Below are 11,746 nucleotides of genomic sequence, written 5' to 3'. Positions count from 1 at the left end.
TTAACAGTAAAATGATTATATATCAATTAAAGTAATTACCTTAAATTTTATTTTATGTATTCTTTACCTTAAATAATACAAATGAATTCAAATACTTAAATTTAATCTTATAATATAGAAAAATGTGCCTCAAACTCTTCAGAGTGACGTCCAAGTATCAAGCCAGACAGAATTAGCGCGCGTCGAACACAACCACTGGAAACATAAAAATCATTCTAAATCATACCGAAAAATAATTAAATATAGATAAAACCAATGAAATTGAACTAATTTCGTCCTGTTAAAATTTTAGAAAATAATTTCAAATAAAAGAAAAGATTTATTTTTACATCTTTTGGTCCTCCTCTTGTACATGATTCTGTACCCACATTCTCTGCATCTGATGGCATCTCTTTGCCTGATTTCATTTTCGTGGTGGCATTCTGCAATGTGAATACAATTTCGTTAGCAAATTTGCAAGAAAACTGCAAAATAAGCCGACATTTCATACTTCTGGAATGAACCAGAAAATATTGCACTTTTAAAATAAAATTCTTTCACTAGAATTTCGAAATTTTTACCTCCACAAATATAAACCATGGGCTGCTTAGGCTGTGCCTGTTCTTTCGACGAACTTGAAGCTTGGTCCATTGCAGATCAACCCTTTTTCTGCACTTCTATTCTTCAAAAACGTGTGTTTGTTTACAATTTTCCGTGATAAATGACAAAAAAAACGCCAGGTGATCGCCTAGCGGCGGAAATGGGAAAGCTCTAAAAAGTGGGCGGGGCATAAACAACATGCAGAATCATCCACATCCAACAAGAAATCAACCATCAGCTTCGTAATTTTCGGCATTTTTGCATATTCTTGTTAGCAAAGCCAACGATAAATCAACTAAAATGCCGGATTATTTAGGAAATGAAATGCGGAAAGTGAAGGAGGATGAAAAGGAGGAAGAAAAAGAAGTGAAAGGTACGAAATTTCGAATGGAAATTGAAATTAAAATGTCATGGATGTTTTGTTTGTGGACATGGGAAGAAATCCAGAATGATTATTAAAAAAGCCAGAAGTTTCGCCCGAACTCGAACTATTTACAAAGAGAATGCATTATAAAAAGCTCTTTCGTATTCAATAATCGTTCATGAGTTTAAATACAAATTAAAATCTAACCGTTTTTAAAAATCTTTCAGCCCTTGACGAGGCTGATATCGCCCTACTGAAGACCTACGTAAGTTTTTTTTTTAGTTGATTCCAAAATTTATTCTCAACTTTGTTTCCTCCTCGAATGCACAGGGCCAAGGTCAATACACACGGAGCATCAAGACTGTGGAGGAGGACATTCAGGCCACCATCAAGAGGGTCAACGAACTGACTGGAATCAAAGAGTCGGACACGGGTCTGGCTCCGCCCGCCCTGTGGGACTTGGCCGCCGACAAGCAGACCCTGCAGAACGAGCAGCCGCTGCAAGTGGCGCGCTGCACCAAGATCATCAACGCCGACTCGGACGACCCCAAGTACATCATCAACGTGAAGCAGTTTGCCAAGTTCGTGGTTGACCTTGCGGACACGGTCGCGCCCACAGACATCGAGGAGGGCATGCGTGTCGGCGTCGACCGCAACAAGTACCAGATCCACATTCCTCTGCCACCCAAAATCGACCCCACCGTCACCATGATGCAGGTTGAGGAAAAACCGGACGTCACCTACAGTGACGTTGGCGGCTGCAAAGAGCAAATCGACAAACTGCGAGAAGTCGTCGAGACTCCCTTGCTTCACGTAAATTTATCAAACTAGAATTTGGTCCTATCTAATTTAAAAAAAAAAATGCAGCCTGAGAAGTTCGTCAATCTTGGCATTGAGCCCCCGAAGGGCGTCCTTCTGTTCGGCCCTCCTGGAACAGGAAAAACTTTGTGCGCCAGAGCGGTGGCCAACAGAACCGACGCTTGCTTCATTCGAGTCATTGGCTCTGAACTGGTCCAGAAATATGTTGGAGAGGTGAGTTTGAGAAAACAGAACTTAATTGAATTTTTTTATTAATAAAGCAGCATTAAAGTTGATAAAAACTTCTGGATGTTGGTACGAATCATGCTACGGGTTTGAAAGAGGAAAATCTGAGCTTTCATAATATTCAAAGAATATCATCTAAGTAAATCTTGAAGATTTTTTTTATATACACATGTATTTTTCTAGTGGCATTCTAAAATTGTGTAGCTTAATCCATTAGTACTGGCGGAAATAAATTGTGACTAAATAGTTGTCATTAGAATACCATCTGGATAACAATAAATCTTAAGTTTTAAAACCAAACGCCACTATTGTGGCAAATTCGAATAGTTTATTTTTACAATTTGTAAATAATGTATTGCCACATTAATTAAAAACAAAAGCCCGTTAAAACTGCTACTAAATTATGATGAAGTTTAAAAGGAAACTACCAATAACTGCTCATTTTGATGTCTACTATCAAATTTTTCAAATCTAAAATTCTGAATGTTTGTACCGACTCAATCTATTCTTCTGATCCATCTTAAATTAACTTCCGATTTATAAGCTTCTTACACTTCCACTTTCAAAAATTGGTCTCCTTTACAGGGAGCTCGAATGGTCAGAGAACTCTTCGAGATGGCCAGGAGTAAGAAGGCTTGCTTAATCTTCTTTGACGAAATCGACGCCATTGGCGGTGCCAGATTCGATGACGGCGCTGGCGGAGACAACGAGGTGCAGCGTACCATGCTGGAACTGATCAACCAACTTGATGGATTTGACCCCCGAGGCAACATCAAGGTCCTGATGGCCACCAACCGGCCGGATACCCTGGATCCCGCCCTGATGAGACCTGGACGTCTCGATCGCAAAGTCGAATTTGGACTGCCTGACATGGAGGGACGAACTCACATCTTCAAAATCCACGCTCGCTCGATGAGTGTCGAAAGGGACATTCGATTTGAACTTCTGGCCCGACTCTGTCCCAACAGCACAGGTACCAACAAGACAATAAAATGGAGAAAAAAATTAATACTGATAATTAAATTCAACTTCAGGTGCCGAGATCAGGTCGGTGTGCACCGAGGCTGGCATGTTCGCAATCAGGGCCAGGCGCAAGGTTGCCACCGAAAAGGACTTCCTTGAGGCTGTCAATAAGGTTATCAAGTCATACGCCAAGTTCTCAGCTACCCCTAGATATATGACTTACAACTAAAATTGCTGCTACAGTATGGTTTGTTTCTAAGTTAATTAAATAAAAGTGCAAGATTTCAATAAGATCTTTGTCGGCAGTTTTCTAATTTAAAGTATCACTTGATTCAAATCGAAGCATGTCTGCAGGAAGTTGGAATTGTGATTGCGAGACTTGAGTCACAGTAATGCCCGAAGGCAGGTAATTGAAGGCGCTCGCCAGTCTGCAGTTTTCGATAGACTCGAGCACCCAGTCCACCATCAGCACCAGAAAGCTTCCGTCAAATGGCTCTGTAAAAGTAAAGTCGAGTCCAGTTAAGCATTTTTATATTGGATTCAAACCGTCTGAGAGATTTTCACTGGGACTGATGACAATCCTGTATTTCTTGGTCTGCGGGGCTTGCAGGTTTTGCAAGAGTGATCCACCGGCACAAACAATGATTTCCTGAACAAAAAATTAATTAATTCTGCACAGCAAAGTGATATTTTGCTCCTCTACCTTGACTTGTTCTTTAGTGATGCCAGAATAGGTGCCGTCCAAACAAAACATCTCCAATTCGGCAAAAATTGCACCTTTTCTGAGTCTGGACCTTCGAGGGCCGTCACACCCATGCATGTTTTTCATCTCGTATGGCTCCTGTGGTTGGATTTTAAGACACCAAATGCTAATTGAGCCAATTAATTAATTACCTCTGGGATGATCTTGCCTGAGGAAATGCAGTCCACAATCCAATTTATGGAAACGACCCACAGCCCTTTTGCCACAGCAAGATAAAACTTCAGTGTAGTGAGAGTGTTCATGTCTTCTGAATGGGGCACCTGCAAATTCAAAGAAATAATTCAATTATAATTTTCTGCAAAATTTTATCTACCACAAGGTGCGTCACAGATGAATTCATTGCCGTGTTGACTGAGCAATTCTTGAATGATTTGCAGAACTTTTGAATCTCAGCTATTTGATTTCTTCCCAAGCTTGTGAAAATCAAAGATATCCCTGAACGTGGAGGAGTTTCCTTTTCTTCCCTAAAAGTTTGTTGATGAAATTTTGTTACTTTTAAATAAGTCTCAAAAGTTGAGAGCAAAAATGGAAGGACAGATATTAAATTTAATAATCCTTACCTCGGTGCAGTAACAACTTTTACAATGGGAGTGCCTTCGATTGCATCCACTTCTTCACCTTCATCGTCAGACTCCTAAAATTATTGTGATTAAAACTAAAAGCCTTTCTTAATAAAAACAGGTTTAAAACAAACCTTGCAAACTAAGTTTTTGCCACTTTCAACTACGGTCTTTTCAGTGTGTGAATTTTTGGCAACATTATTATCCAATTCTATGTATTGTACGTCCATGTCAAATGATAAGTTTCGCACGGGTTTCTGTATAAATCAAAACAGAAATATTTAACACTAAAAATATAATGAAATTACCTTGGCAGTTTTAGAATCACTTTTAGCAGAGTTTACACTTTTATCCATAAGTGCCTTGTCTCCACCAATTTTCAGCTCTGTCCTGGAGTTATCATAAAAATTATCTTATTTCATTAAGCAAGATAAACTCAACCTACTCATAAGATATTGAAGAAGGCAATTCAATAGTTTTATCAGCCTCGGTAGCCTTTTCTCTGGCGTACTTCAAGTCTTCCATTGCGACATTCATGACAGCTGCATCTTGGGTATTCTCCAAGTCACTCCACGTGACCTTTTTAGGAGTGCTGCTTTTCTTCCTGGCTTGTCTGACCTTTCTGCGCTTTGCGTTGCCAACCTCAGTGTTCTGGAGCTCGTACTCGGACTCGTTCAAAGACATCAAAGTTTCAAAGCTCTGCCCAGGTGTTGGAGGAGACAAAGAGAGCGAGCTGGAGTCCATTTGGCGCTTCAGTGGTTGCGAAGGTGTCGGCATGCTGGCAGGAATGATATCATTGGAGTCGATCTGGCAGCTCTCCTGGACTGCAGCTGGCCTCAGGAAAGTGTGGACCACCGACTCCTGGCTCTTTTCAATTATATCCTCGTCCATTTCCTCACACAGCTGTGATTTCTGTTCACCCGAACCTTGATCATTTGATTGAGTGCTGCTTTCCAAGACTTGTCTGATGGGGGAAAATGAGGTTTGGCAAAGGACAGATTGTCCCTGATTTTCCTTTGTTATTAAAGTTCCATCAGCAGGAAAGGTTTCAGCTTGAGACATGTGCAGGGGGCTTGTCTGAACAGCTGCATCACACACTTGCTTACGTCTGGAAAAATTTTTACTTATAAATTAAATTAATTTATTTAGTTACCATACTTACGCAAATTTCAATTTCTGTCTTACAACTAATGGGTTCAAGTAGCCAAGCTTGAAGAAATTAACTTCGTACTTTCTCGTGGAATGCCCTTTCAATTTTCCAAATCTATGGAAGCAAACAAGTCGAGACTCTGTAAATGGAATATAATATTAAGTTCTAATGCAAAAAGTATTTACAAATTGTATATTTTACTGGCAGTTGTTTTCTTTTTGATGGGTAGGATTTCTACGACATGCTGTCTCTGACTCGTCAGACTATTTCCCACAATGTCCCCTGTGTTGGACTCGAGAGAAAATGTCTTCCTTTTCCTGTTGCCAGTTTTTGAATCTAGACTGATTGGTTCTGGAGCAGGACGGATGAAAGTTGGCGTGGGCACCTCAACAGGTTTCTCTAGAGCCTGCAGACTGATAATGGGGGGAAGCGAATTTTCAATCAGATTGGTGCTGGCCTGAGTGTCATCCTTCTGCTCATCCGCAGTCTTCTGGTCAGATTTGTCACTGGGCCGGATGAAAGTTGGCGTTGTTAGCGTGGGCACCTCAACAGGTCTCTCTATAATGGGGGGAAGCGAATTTTCAATCAGATTTGTGCTAGTCTGAGTGTCATCCTTCTGCTCATCCGCTGTCTTCTGGTCAGATTTTTCACTGGCCGTCTCAATGATCATTTCATTTCTGTCTGGGGATTTCTTCTGGGACTTTTCAGTTTGGACGGCGTTGAGGCCAGAAGTGGTGCTTATGTTCAGTGGGACGATTTTCCTTTTCTCCTTGAACTCGGACTTCATCCTCGAGTACCGAGAAAATCCCGGAGACGGAGTTTTCTTTTTGGTCGGACTGCCTTGGGGAGACGAATCTTCAATGATTCCCACCGGCTCAAGTACTTCTTCTGACTGCAGCAGACTTTGCTCTTGTGGGGATTCCCCTGCACCATTTTCAATGTCTTTGGCCTGCTTCTTTTTGTTGTTGTACTGCCGAGATGGCTTCCTCTTTTCTGCGGAATCCAAAAAGTCTGCCAGTTCAACGGTTGCAGGGGGTTGGCTAGGCTCCTTCTCTTCTTCACTGTCATACTTAATAGGCAAGATTTTCTTCTTCCGAAGGCCAAATCCTTTGAACTTTGGTTTCTCTGAGGATTGACTGTCGATTTTCTTCAGCCGTTTCTCTTCCTTTTTGCTCTGAAATTCTTCAGATTGCGACTGAAACAGTTCAGCATCTCTGGTCGGTTCTGATTCGATTGACTTGTTAGCTTCGAATGTGATTTTCTTAACATTCCTCGCCATCAAAATCGAGTCTGCCTGACTTTCTTCAACCTGTGTCGTTTCCCCACTTGTAGCTTTTTTGGGAATTGTGGGCGGAGGTTTAAACCGGGCAATTTCGTTCAAGTCCGCTTGTGTGGGAGAAATGAGAGTCGAAATTGAGCTTGGAGTTTCAATTGTTTTGTCTTGGGTGGGGATGGCACCAGACTTTGTTTGTTCAAGCCAAAATTGGACCTTTTCGTCAGGGTTGATGCTGTACTGAGAAATCACCGATGATTCATTCGGAAACTGTGTTGGCATCCTCGTAGTCGAGGGCTTGATCAATTCAAAAATGTTTGTAGAGCCTGTTGAGGGGTTGGACATTTGAGGAGCCCCGTCACCAGTTTTCCCTGCAGTCATCGACCTTCGTGTTGTGCGCTGAGCTGAAGTCGACGGTGTTGGAGTAATTGAAGCCATTTTCTCTATAGGCACTTTGCTTTTAGCTGGAAATGGACCAAATATTAGAAATATTAAATTTTACAATAAAAATAAAATAGAAACCTTCTGCTGGCAAGTTGCGTTCACACTGAATGAGAATATTCTGCAGGTGTTCGTAGAACAAGGTGATGGACTTGTTGATGATCACTTTTTCCTTGGAGCAATTTGACAAGCACTTTGGACACTGCGGAGTTTTGGCCAGGTGCTTTGTAATGCAGGGGCGACAGAAGGTATGGCCACATTCTATGCAAGCAACCTTTTTCATTCTGTTGTTGCTAAAAAAATTACATAATTCTTTATTTTTTATTCAAGAGGATAAAAGTGTAATTAATGTACCAAATGTAGCAAGTGCTTCGCTCCACAAGTTGGTCGTAATTTTGCTTGAGCAAACTCATCTCGCTCTCATTCAGCGAAGTTTTTGCCTGTTTTTTCACCATTTTCCTCGCAAACTCCGACCACTCTATGAAGACAGAAAGAGAGATACATAAAAGACAAAAAAATTAGAGAAAGCTTTTTGTCATTATATGCTTATTATGTAATGTGATTAAAATTTAACACAAATAATAGACAAAATTGCACGTACAGTTCATTAAAATATTCTCTTCTTCAACTGCGAATGTTATGATGGCTCAAAATTTCGCTGAAACTCTCAGATAGCGAAAATAACTTGCTGTCTTGCTAGAAACCAGGGCAAAAACATAAAAACAACCAAAACATCTCAGCCACACACATGTTCGGAACTTTTTGGCGCTCTATGGGACAATCCGCGTCTCTGATTGGATTAAGAATTGTTGGACCGAAAATAAACTTCTCCTATTGGTCGGTTTCTTTCAACCTTGGACTTTTTAGTTGCTATTTCGTGCCACCGACACCGGTGCGGCGCTTTCGCTGCTTGTCGCTTGTCAATGTCAACAGCAGCCACAGCAACACAGCACGCTCAAATTTTTTCCTGCTCTTAAAAGGTAAACAATTTATTATTTTGTGGTGTTATCCTTTTTGTAAAAATTTAATTAAATTGCTGAAATGTATTGTTCTTGAACAATCTGGAGTTATTCATTTAACATAATATAATTAATTTAAATTACAAGTTTAGTATTGCAAGTACATGATCAACTTTTCGTCGAAATTAGTGCATACATACATAGGCGTGGATAATTCTCATTCTCCCACGCCCAAAAATATAATCAACATTTTTTCACAATTCACTGATTAAATTATATTATCTATTCAAATTCCTTTTGAGATGAGCGTTTTCAAACAAAAATATCTACAACTTTTTTATTATTTCAGAGCAAATTAAAACGGTAGAACATGGGGTGCTTCAAGATTGTGTTGCTTTCGCTTGTGCTTGTCGTCGGTGTGTACAAAAACGTCTGAGAAACAAAGCAAATATTTAAAAATTAAATATTCTTTCAGTTTGTTCCGTGGCTCAAGATGAGAAGCAGCAGCGCCCAGTTGCTGCAAAGCTCAATGGCCAAGCGTTTTTCGACGACTCGGAAAGTATCAACATAAAAAAACCTGCATTTCCAGCCAAAAAAGGTTTATTTAGTTTGTAAAGAAATGATAAAGGATCAAATGAAAAATTCACGATTTTGTTCAAATTTTAGTGAAAACAAAAGCCCCGCGAAAACCATTGGTGTCAGCCTGGGGAATCGTCTTCCTGATTTTGTTTTTCATCTTCCTCGGATTCACAGCCTATTACTTTTACCTCTTCTACCCAATCTACTTCAAGAAGAAGAGGCAGTTCGAGAACATCGAGTTGGTCAATGTCAAAGTTTGACAAACGACAAAACCAGCCAAACTTGATCCTATTTTTATAATATCTACCACTGCATACAGTTAGATCTCTATAATATTTTTGACATGTGGCAATTTTTTGCCAATCTCTACACACCAAGCAGTTAAACGAGACTGATCGATGCATTTGATCGTTTAAATAAATATGAAATGACTGATTTTCAATTCTTAAACTTGAGCGCCTGATTTAAGTAATAATATTTTAGTATACCGGCGCTCTTTTGAGTAGTTCTTAATAAAATAGCACCCAATATAATACACTTCGATGATAATTCTAACATTGCGAGGGAAATTGAATAAATTATAAACTAATATATCAGCACAGGAAATTATCTATTGTAATTTTTATACCCGACAAAATATAAAAAGTTTTGCAAGTATATAATTGTATAATTAATCAATCAATACTCATTTTAACACACAATTGTGACATTTGTGACAAAACGCCCACTTGGAACCACTCCCGTACTAAACCAGAACTTGAGGGTGTTAAATTTTTTACAAATATTTTCATACACATGGAGATGAGATTTTCCACGCATTCAACATTCTCTCGAGCACTTTTTCAGGCAGTCTCTTGCTCAAGTCTTTGAGTTTACAGCTCGTCCTTGTCGTCCAGGCTGACGTCGGACAGGTCGATGTCATCCTCGACCGGAAGGGCGCCGTCCTTGCCGTCCCACGCTTCGGACTTTTCAATTTTGGGCAACTCGGCTCCCCTGACTGGAGCAGTGGAGCCGCGGCCGTAACTCAGATCGCGGAGGAACTCGTTGATGCCGTCTCTGCTGAAGGAGCCTCTCATGATGGAGAACTTCATCTTCTTTGAATTCACAACTGCCATAGCAGGGTAGCCAAAACCGCCGATCTCGAGCACCTCCTCAAGGGCGGGCTGCTTTCCGGCCTCGGCCCAAATCCATCTGAAAATTTACAAGAAGTGTGTAAAAAAAAACCTTTTCAATTTTCTTCTTTTTTGCTTCACTCACCCCCACATCTTCTTCTTGTACTTTTCTCCCATTTCCTTGAGCATCTTCAGATAATCGTTTCGGCACTCGGACTGACAATCAAGAATGTGCGGCAGAACAGAAATTACACAAAGAGGGTGCTCTCCACAGGCCTCCTTCAAACCTTCGTCTGAAGTAAGCTAAAATTTGGAAAAAGAAAATAATTTTTTTTAAAGGCTTTAAAATTGATTTAATTTTGCTTTGGTTTTCACTAAACTGAATTTTTATATTGTATTGTTTTGCATTAATTACCTCATTAATTTCAGGAGCAGGAATGTTTTCAGCCAGTTTGTCAATGGCATAGTTGACAATGTCACTAGCAGTGCGGCCTCCGTTGTAGTCTTCGACAGACGAGCTGTCCTTCTTTCCAGCATTGAATATTTTAATAGTGGGATATCCCTGGACACCGTATCTGCTGGCCATCGAAGTGTGAACCGTTGCATCCAAAGCACCAACCTTAACCTAAAAAAGCAAAATAGATCAGTTAAATTTCTTCAAATTTGTGGAAATTTCTGATCATACTTTTCCTTTTAATTCGGTAGCAGCCTTGGCCCAGTGAGGAGCAAGATTTTTGCAGTGGCCACACCAGGGTGCGTAAAACTCGACCAGCCAAAGGTCGTCCGAGTCGAGAACTTTGGAAGCAAAATTGCTGTCGGTCAGTTCGACCACGTCATTTGAATCACCCTGAAAATTCAGCAACTTTTAGAAGCAATTCCTTAAAAATAAAATCTGTAAACTGACCGATCCGCCGCTGCTGCCTCCACCTGACCTTTTGCCACCAAGACGGTCATCAACATTGTCCCGGAGGGTTTTGAAGGCGGCGTCCACGATACCTTGAGCGGTTCGAGAGCTGCGGAAGTCCTCGGGCTTATTTTTGTTGCTTCCGAAGATTTTTATCGTTGGGAAGCCGGAGACTCCGAACCTTGAGCCCAGGGTCTTGTGTTCATCGGCATCGACAGCACCAACCTTTACCACTCCCTGCAAAAAAGGAATGTTCAGAAATTAAGTTTCTTGTTCAATCTTATTACCTGAGCATCATAAAATTACTAATATTATTTTTTTTAATATTGAAGAAACAAAATTTAATTTGGAAGAAAAAATTTTCAATACCTTTAGGGCTTTGGCTGCCTTCGAATACTCCGGAACGAGCGACTTGCAGTGGCCACACCACGGGGCAAAAAATTCAACAACCCAAACGTCATCGCTCTGAGTGACCAACTTGTCAAAATTCGACGGTGTGAGTTCGACGACGTCGGAGGACGATGGGTAGAGTGCAGCCGCACTCGTGAACGCAGAAACAACCGCAAGAGCTGAATTAAAATTGATTTTTTTTTTTATTAAATTCCAATTTCTCTGGCGTTCATTGACACGTCGGTGGACCGAGACACCGGCACCAAAAACATACCTAAAAACAGCATTTTTCCGGCCGCTCCACAGCAGAGAAAATGGCTCAGGGTAATATCGTCTCAGGTAAATGGATTTGTATGTTGTTTTGCGAGCTGCTGTGTCTTAATTCGCGCAAAATAATGGTGATTCAGGGACCGTGGGCGCCGAGAGGCTGTAGTCTCCTTGGCTGTAGTTTTAGTTTTCCTATTTTGACGGCCGAGTAGGCGAAGCATCGTGGGCCACGCCGATTGGTCCGAATAATACCTAACGCTCCAATCAAATCGCAATATGTGGCCAAACTCGGAAAAACCTTATTTTAAACCAAAGCGCGAAAATAAGAGAAGTTTTTTGACAAGGTCTTTTTAAATGGCTAAATAGGAAACCGCGAATTTGCTGTCAAGTACTGCTAT

At 40.7% G+C, this 11,746-nt stretch overlaps 5 protein-coding genes across 6 annotated transcripts; 2 read left to right on the top strand and 3 right to left on the bottom strand.

Moving 5' to 3' along the window:
• Positions 1–26: 26 nt before the first annotated feature.
• On the bottom strand, positions 27–722 carry LOC132199275 (DNA-directed RNA polymerases I, II, and III subunit RPABC4). The gene is made up of 3 exons (XM_059623876.1): positions 561–722; positions 330–422; positions 27–195 (listed from the first exon to the last, which is right to left on the bottom strand). Exons 1-3 carry the CDS (start codon positions 628–630, stop codon positions 173–175), a joined length of 186 nt encoding a protein of 61 aa, XP_059479859.1. The 5' UTR covers positions 631–722; the 3' UTR covers positions 27–172.
• Positions 723–766: 44 nt separating this feature from the next.
• Positions 767–3,245, top strand: LOC132199167 (26S proteasome regulatory subunit 7). Its single transcript, XM_059623699.1, has 6 exons — positions 767–952; positions 1,171–1,208; positions 1,274–1,756; positions 1,811–1,975; positions 2,573–2,960; positions 3,022–3,245. The coding sequence occupies exons 1-6, from the start codon at positions 880–882 to the stop codon at positions 3,177–3,179; spliced, it is 1,305 nt and encodes a 434-aa protein (XP_059479682.1). The 5' UTR covers positions 767–879; the 3' UTR covers positions 3,180–3,245.
• Positions 3,220–7,898, bottom strand: LOC132199129 (uncharacterized). The gene is made up of 14 exons (XM_059623640.1): positions 7,739–7,898; positions 7,492–7,615; positions 7,219–7,430; positions 5,625–7,160; positions 5,436–5,562; positions 4,719–5,381; positions 4,582–4,663; positions 4,408–4,530; positions 4,274–4,347; positions 4,027–4,177; positions 3,845–3,973; positions 3,654–3,791; positions 3,497–3,599; positions 3,220–3,445 (listed from the first exon to the last, which is right to left on the bottom strand). Exons 2-14 carry the CDS (start codon positions 7,590–7,592, stop codon positions 3,261–3,263), a joined length of 3,624 nt encoding a protein of 1,207 aa, XP_059479623.1. The 5' UTR covers positions 7,593–7,615; positions 7,739–7,898; the 3' UTR covers positions 3,220–3,260.
• Positions 4,773–9,331, top strand: LOC132199263 (uncharacterized). Of its 2 annotated transcripts, XR_009442092.1 has the most exons (4): positions 4,779–8,117; positions 8,446–8,512; positions 8,572–8,694; positions 8,763–9,331. XR_009442092.1 is itself a non-coding variant. In XM_059623859.1 (3 exons), the coding sequence occupies exons 1-3, from the start codon at positions 7,886–7,888 to the stop codon at positions 8,933–8,935; spliced, it is 528 nt and encodes a 175-aa protein (XP_059479842.1). In that variant the 5' UTR covers positions 4,773–7,885; the 3' UTR covers positions 8,936–9,331. The 2 variants fall into 2 exon arrangements, 1 of the variants encoding a protein (XP_059479842.1); XM_059623859.1 differs by lacking the exon at positions 8,446–8,512 and having other exon boundaries at positions 4,773–8,117.
• Positions 9,267–11,553, bottom strand: LOC132199171 (protein disulfide-isomerase A6 homolog). The gene is made up of 7 exons (XM_059623714.1): positions 11,356–11,553; positions 11,061–11,260; positions 10,692–10,928; positions 10,473–10,634; positions 10,203–10,412; positions 9,933–10,090; positions 9,267–9,866 (listed from the first exon to the last, which is right to left on the bottom strand). The coding sequence occupies exons 1-7, from the start codon at positions 11,366–11,368 to the stop codon at positions 9,548–9,550; spliced, it is 1,299 nt and encodes a 432-aa protein (XP_059479697.1). The 5' UTR covers positions 11,369–11,553; the 3' UTR covers positions 9,267–9,547.
• Positions 11,554–11,746: the final 193 nt, after the last annotated feature.

This window comes from Neocloeon triangulifer, unplaced genomic scaffold (assembly GCF_031216515.1).
Source record: "Neocloeon triangulifer isolate White Clay Creek 2 clone unplaced genomic scaffold, ASM3121651v1 ptg000001l, whole genome shotgun sequence".
NCBI classification, from domain to species: Eukaryota; Metazoa; Arthropoda; class Insecta; order Ephemeroptera; family Baetidae; genus Neocloeon; species Neocloeon triangulifer.
This window is presented reverse-complemented; position numbering and strand designations above follow the sequence as displayed.